Source organism: Orycteropus afer, unplaced genomic scaffold (genome assembly GCF_000298275.1).
Source record: "Orycteropus afer afer isolate SDZICR_OR568_19922 unplaced genomic scaffold, OryAfe1.0 scaffold00072, whole genome shotgun sequence".
NCBI classification, from domain to species: Eukaryota; Metazoa; Chordata; class Mammalia; order Tubulidentata; family Orycteropodidae; genus Orycteropus; species Orycteropus afer.
This window is the reverse complement of record NW_006921659.1, coordinates 3,354,914-3,362,352: the sequence shown is the minus strand read 5'-3', so window position 1 is coordinate 3,362,352 and position 7,439 is coordinate 3,354,914. Positions and strand designations below refer to the sequence as shown.

The 7,439-nt window shown below is 39.8% G+C and overlaps 1 protein-coding gene across 1 annotated transcript in view; it reads right to left on the bottom strand.

Annotated features, from left to right (window-relative positions):
• Positions 1-6,263: 6,263 nt before the first annotated feature.
• AK9 (adenylate kinase 9) overlaps positions 6,264-7,439 on the bottom strand; it is a 178,447-nt gene continuing 177,271 nt past the window's right edge. The window contains exons 37-38 of the mRNA XM_007940858.2: positions 7,073-7,187; positions 6,264-6,466 (exon numbers count right to left, since the gene is read on the bottom strand). Coding sequence (XP_007939049.1) covers positions 6,264-6,466; positions 7,073-7,187 — 318 coding nt within the window. The remainder of the gene's footprint in view (positions 6,467-7,072; positions 7,188-7,439) is intronic.

Below are 7,439 nucleotides of genomic sequence, written 5' to 3'. Positions count from 1 at the left end.
CACTTCCTCCAGGACAGATCTGTTAGTTCTTTTAGCAGTCCATGGTACTTTCAGCATTCTTCGCCAGCACCACAACTCAAAAGCATCAACTCTTCTTCGGAAACTAGAATCCCTTAATAACCTTGAAGAGCTCTGTGCAGAGAGATGGAGCTCAAGATTGAGAGGTTAGCTACCAGATGGTGACTCCTGAGAGACTTATGGAACAGTGCAATCTAAAAGTCTTGCTTGACACTGAAACCTGATCCTGAGTCCCAGGGAGTAACCTCAGGCAATGCACCTTTTATCTCACTTCTGACACCAAGAAATGCCATAGAGCAATATCACGGAGTCTTCTTAAGTTAAAGCAAAAGAGGTTTATTGAAAGATAGAGCTAATCTGGGCTGGGAAGATGTTCAAATTCACAGAATAAAGATGGCCACTCAGCAGGACAAGGAGGAAGAAAATATTTTTGTACCATTGGTGCAGGAACTAAAAATTACAAAATCATAATTGGCTGAATGACAGGGGAGTCAAAGGCAGGGTATCTGAAATCAGGGAGTTAGCAGGGATGAGGGATAAGGTGGACAAACACATATGTGGTATTTCATGATTGATTAAAGGAACATAATTGCAAGCATATGTGCTCTTCAGTTTATTATAGGATGGTCACAGGACAATGGCAGGACAGGTTTTTTGGGTAACCTGCTGACCATAGTGGAAAGATCCCTTGGGAATAGATTATGATATCCTGCACCTGCCAGACCTCAGAGAAAAATAATGTCTAGTTTAGGGTATATGGTTAGGTCAGCATCCAGGTTAAAGGAACTGCTGTTAGAAAACAAAAACAAAAACAAAAAAAAATTAATCTCATTGCCATCGAGTTGATTCTGACTCATAGCAACCCCCATTGGGTTTCTAAGGCTGTAAATCTTTACAGAAGTAGATTGCTTCATCTTCCTCCTGTGGAGCAGCTGGTGGGTTTGAACCACTGGCCTTCTTGTTAGCAGCCAAATGCCTTAACCACTACACCATCAGAGCGCCATGCTGTTAGAAAAGGCAGCTTTAGCATTTAACATGAATTCTAGACTCATGTCAAGGCTTTAAAATCGAGGTAAAGGTCCACTTTAAGACTGCTTTATTTATGCAAACCAAGTACTTCTGATTTTAATCTGTCATACAGGATGAATTGTGCCCCCCTCCAAAAAAATATATGTTGGAATCCTAATCCCTATACCTGTGGATGTGATCCCATCTGGAACTAAGGTTTCTGTTATGTTAATGACTCCATATCAGTGTTGCGTGTTTCCTAAACCTAATTACTTCTGACTTACAAGGAGCAGCATAGACTCAGAAGAAAGAAGCACCAAGTGGAGAAAACAGAAGCGCATGTGAGGATTGCCAAGGAACCGAGGAATGCCAGGACTGTAGAAGCTGATCTTCTTCTAGAGCCAAAAGAGAAAGCCTTCAATTACAGCCAGCACCCTGAATTCAGACTTCTAGCCTTCTAAACTATGAGGAAATTTCTGTTCTTCAAAGCCACCCAGTTGTGGTATTCCTGTTAGAGCAGCAGTAGGAAACTAAGATGGGGTAGTGCTTCATGGGTACAGAGATTATGTTAGGAGTGATGAAAAAGTTTTGGAAATAAATAGCAATGCGACACACAAAAAGAGAAAAAAAGTTTAGGGGCATGAGTAGAAACTTGGAGACTAGAGTGGGTGAGAACAGTGAGAAGTATACAGATTCAGAATATATTTTGAAGATATATCTCTCTGATTGACCCCTAGGTTTGGGCCTGCAAAAAGGGTGTGTGGGCATTGCCATCTGACCCCCTCTAACTTCACAAAGGGGAGAGAATGACCATCAGTATCACCAGCCCAAGACTGATTCCTGTGAGGCAGAGGTCAGACATGCTGTCACCCTCCACAACACTTTTGCCAATTCTGACACCAATCATCCCTCCCAACACCACTCTCTACTTCTTTGCTGGATTCGATAATTCATTGTAATGGCCACACAGATACTCACAATTATGAGGTTCATCAGGGAAGTAACAGGTTACAAATCAGATTCAGAACACACAGGATGCAATTGTTCGATCAGGATAGCCTCCCCTCAGCCATGTCCATAGGTATGCCTCTCTTTGGTGCTTGGCTCCTTGGTCTGCCCTCTGCTCCACTCGGGCAAGTGTTACATAGTTCTTTTCGCTCTACTGATAGGTGCCCAGGGAAGCACCCCAGTCTGCCAGCAAGCCTCCTGTCCCATAGCACTCAGCTTTCTCACTCCATGGGCCAGGGAGCCCACTGCTCTGTCTCATGCTGGTCTCTTGGTTCTGCTGCCTCTGCTGTTACCAACTCAGTGTAGGGATCTCGGGTCCAAAGACACACTCCACTCCTGGCTCTTCTTGATGGTAGTGAGATCCCATCCCCCTTTTCTGCCTCTAGGATGGCTCATTTTTAGCCTAGTGGAATGGCAAAGCTGACCAATCACCATATTAGGGCTCCATACACATTATTTTCATGGTCCCATCCCCACAAGGGTGCCATGTACCTTATTTACGTTATTAGCAAGCTACCCATCTCCCTTGGTGGGTCACAAGCACCTTACATTTGCATAGTCTACCCAGTCCAGTCACCTAGTGCAAGTCACAAAGACCATGGCTAGAGGAGCCATACTAAGTAAGTCACTGTACAACAGAGGCCTAATCAATGGCATATAGTGTTGCCATGAACTGATCTGGGGAAGACTGGAGGAAGAGCAATAGGGGTGGATAACACAGATTCTGTTTTGGACATAGTAAATAAAAGGCGTCAACTAGATAACCAAATAAAGATATATGTAGGCAGTTGTAGATAAAAGTCTGGAGTTCAGGGGTGAGAACAGAATTTCAGATGTTAATTTTTAAATTATCAGTATGTAGATGCTATTATTATAAGCAAGACCAATTGCAGAAGGAGTATTGATAGGAGAAGGAGGCTATATAGATTTCTTCCCTTCTTCCTCCATGTCCAATCTGAGTCCTAGGGAGTAACCTTCCTTCTTTAGGCCATGGGAGGCTGCAAGGACTTCATCAGCAAAGCCCTCTGGGTGGACTGGGTCAATGGAGAAGCTGGCAAGAGACTGAAAAAAAAGGGAGGGTCATGATCAGCTGGAATTTAGAGGCAGGTGCCAGTCCTTTGTCATGAAGGGCATTAAATCCTTGCAGCCTGCACAGCTGATAACTATAGCTGGAAGCAACTATGGTCCAAGGCTCATTATGCTTTAAGGAAACTTAAAGGAAACAGAGTTTCAATACCAAGAATACATCTTTATAGCGACTGTAAAGCATTTTATAGGGATTTTATAATGCAAATTCAGAATTGCTACAGTTTTCCACTTCCTATCTCCTGCACTCACTGCTGGCGAGTCGGATCCAACTCACAGTGACCCCTCCTGGGTTTCAGAAGCAGTATCACTATGGAAGTAGATGGCCCAACCTTCCTTCCAAGGAGTGCCTAAGGCATTAGACTGCTAACCAGAAGACTGGAGGTTCAAACCCACCAGCCACTCCTCGGGATACTGCCTGGGAAACCCAAGGAGGGGTCGCTATGAGTCGGCTGTGACTCAAGGGCAGTGAGTTTGGTTTTTTGGTATCTCCTGCACTATGTATATACAATATATCTGTTTATATTTTTACCTTCTAGCCTAGACCAAGAGAGTTCCTTGTAAATATTTACATGTTTGGATATATTAAGTGGTCTTCACCTGGGACACAGGATTGTGAATATGTGTTCATTAGTTAATTCTTGGGATGCCTTTCACTCCCTGGTTAAAATTTCAATTTTTATTTCTCTCATTTTACCTGGCCTTGATTCTGAAAGGTCCATCTAATTCAGATGTCCTCTCTAAGAATTCTTCCCAGAGCCACCCATAATTAAAGTCTCTCAGGCTTTATAAATATACCTCTATTGGACATTGATTTGTAAATGCAAAAAAAAAAAAAAAGATAAAAAATCATCCACAACTAGCCAAAGGCATTCATATGTAAAGCATTTCTCATTCCTGACTTGCTCTTGCACTTCTTTCCCCTTCACCACTGCATTTAGAAAAAAGTATTAATAAATGGATTGATAATAAAAATGAAAAATACATAATAAAACTGAAAATATTTAAAAAACTATAGTGTTTATCACTTTGTATTTTGATGAACTCAAGACTGCATCTCACACCATATCCTGAAATGAGTATTTGAAGAGTTAAATAGATATAAAAAATTAAACTGCCAAAAACACTGGAAGAAAATAGAGTGTTAAATCTCTGGAGCTGGAAGAAGATGCTCTTCAGAGTTTAGAAGAGCATTCAGAATCATAAAGGAAAATGGATAGGTTTTTACTTTGATAAAGGATTTATTTACTGTAACTACAAAATGTTGATGTATATATTACATGAAGAACTCAAGCAAAACAATTTATGTCCAGGGAGCAAGAGGGCAAAGGACATGAAAAAATAATTCACAAAAGAGGAAATGCAACTAGTGAGCAGCATATGCAAAATATGCTCAATCTCACTATTAATTCAAGTTATAATTGAAATGAAAGTAACAATGTTCTTCTTATGTGGTAGTTGTGTGTCAATTTGGCTGCACCTGGTTTTGAGTGGCTGGGTAGCTGGATAGTTGTTGGGTAGTTTTGAGTGGCTGGGTAGCTGGGTAATTTTTCCCCCGATGAGACTGGTAATCAACTCCATGGTGGAATCTACTAGAGCGGCTGAGTAGCTGCCTTAGGGATGTGGTCTGCTTCCAGTATATAAAGAGAAGCCTTGGGGAATGGTCTCTAGCTCATGGCATGCTTGGACCCTGCATTTTTACTTCCCAGAGTTTACCTCAGGAAAATAATCCCAAATATACACACTACACTACACTTGATCTTAGCCAAAAGGCCAAATATAGGTAGAAAAAAATTTCATCACAGCACTTTTTAATAGAATATAACTGCGTACAACTCAACAATAGGGATGCCCAACATTGTGTATCCACTCGATGGGATATGTGTAACAACTTAAAAACATAAACCGGGAAAGGAAAGGAAGTACTTTTCCACACTTCATTTATTGTACTTATTGTCTTAGAGTCTGTCATATAGGGGTTCCTTTCCTCCCTGAGATTATAGTTTTAATTGCAGTGAAAATGAAACCTAGACACACCATTTAGAGCCTGGGTTTGGCTGAAATTATAGGGCTCAAAGTGCCAAATCACTCATTTTAGAGCTTCAGAAACAGAGGTTCAGAGAAATTGAGATTTACTCTTAATTTTATAAACTTAATATTTGTACTTTTGATTTTTTTAAAGAGCCAATCTTTCTTTTTCATATTGTAGACTTTACTTTCTGTGTTGTTGTTATTGTTAGGTGCCATTGAACTGTCTCCAACTCATAGTGACCTCATGTACAGCAGAACTGTACTGTTGCTGAACAATCTGTCATCTTATTTTAAAAATATCATTCAAATTTAATTTAGTAAATATTCCTCTGTTGTTGTTGTTGTTGTTGTTTGCCGTCGAGTTGGCCCCGACTCTTAGCGACCCCACCTTGGGTTTCTGAGGCAGTATCACTACGGAAGTAGGATTGCCCAACCTTCCTTCCGAGGAGTGGAATATTCCTCTAGCATACACTTTTGATAGATGTCATGTAAGACTCTAGATTTTATCTTTCTTCAAATTTCAGGTGGTTTCTAATTACAAAATGATGTGTAAAGTATATTTCAGTGAATACTTAAGAAAAAGTCAGCCAGTCATTTATTGCAAAGTCTGTTTATTAACAGGTACATCAGAAAAGTTATAAAGTGTCGTATTTCATGAAGTTTACAAACAGTTCTTTATGTTAAAAGTATAGCTAATATTTGTTTTATTTATATCAGTGCTTGTTTTGTTTCTTGGAGCTTTCTAAAATTTAATGAGAACTGTTCTTTAATAGGGACTGATTTTTTTTTACTAAAAATGTTGAAAATGAATAACAAATGTATTAAAATAAATTGGTTAAATATTCTAAATGGAATTCTTAATGTAATGATTATTCCTTCTTTAAAAGCATCAAAGTTTAAGGAACAAGAAAAAACTTTAAAGTTATATCAAAATCCGTGCTTACAGAACACTCCTTCCTGGCTGGCAAAGCTCTGAGTCCATTTAAAGTCAGGCAGCTGTGAGACACCACTCAGGAGGGAAGGGCATGTCACAGATGGCCAGATTTTCAGTCTTTCATTTCCTTCTTTATCAAGCTCTTAAGACTGAGCTTGAGTTGAGTTCCCCAAGCAAACTATCCATTAATTGGGTCTATGTTTCTGAGTGAGAGGAAAGTCTGCAGTTTATGATCAAAGTCAATGGCTCTGTATTGAGGTTCCTTGTATTTTCTGGTCATCTTGGCGCCCAGGTATGTTATCAGTTCACATCGCTCTATAAACTGGTCCATCTTCTTCTTATATTTTTTTCGTGAATATTCAGAACCTTTGGGATTAAATGCTGTAGAAAAATTCATAGTACTGTGAATATTTTTTTTTTTGTTAAATTGACAAATCATTAAAGAGAAGGAGGACTGAGTATATGATTGAGTTGTGTAAGCTATCCAAAACCTCACTGCTGCCAAGATGATTCTGACTCATAGCAACCTTATAGGACAGTAGAACTGCCCCATAGGGTTTCTAAGATTAGAATCTTTATGGAAGCAGACTGCTACATTTTTCTCTCATGGAGTGGCTGGTGGGTTCAAACTGCCCACCTCTCGGTTAGCAGTCAAGTGCTTTAACCACTGCACCACTAGGGCTCCTTTGTATAAAGTTATGCAAATCCCAAATAGGATTTGTGGATTCTTCTGTTTTAGGTCATAATTGCCTCTATTCACTTTCCTCTATTGTATGGGTTATTGAGAGCATATTACTCATGGTCCATGCTTTAAGGACTAGAGACTCTGTTTTGATATTTTCATTAAATTATTTGCCTTGTATTTGCCACAAACACAAACATACACACACAGTCACACACCAATCCAGCTCAGCAACCCTATTTCTCATATATACTCCAATTAATGTTCATTTAGTTCAGGGTGGTATATCATTTAGAAAGACATACCTTTTAGATGAAATGCTATAAACAGTAGTGCAGATCTTGTTATGCTTAAGAAGGGGAATTTGGGCTTTAGGCATCCAGCTGCGTTCATTGCTTTAATTAGAGACGTGGCAACACCCTGTAGGTGGGGAATAATAACATCTATATTTGAGTTTGGTTTAGTGGTATACAGATAATGCTATTCTTCACCTCAAACAGCCACCTGAAGCTGGAGAGGGGAGTTATAAGCACAGTTAGATGACCACATACCTAACAGAACAGAAACACAACATTTGATTGTTGTTGTTGTTGTTATGTGCCGTCGAGTCAGCCCTGACTCATAGCGACCCTTCCTTGGGTTTCCGAGGCAGTATCACTACGGAAGTAGGAT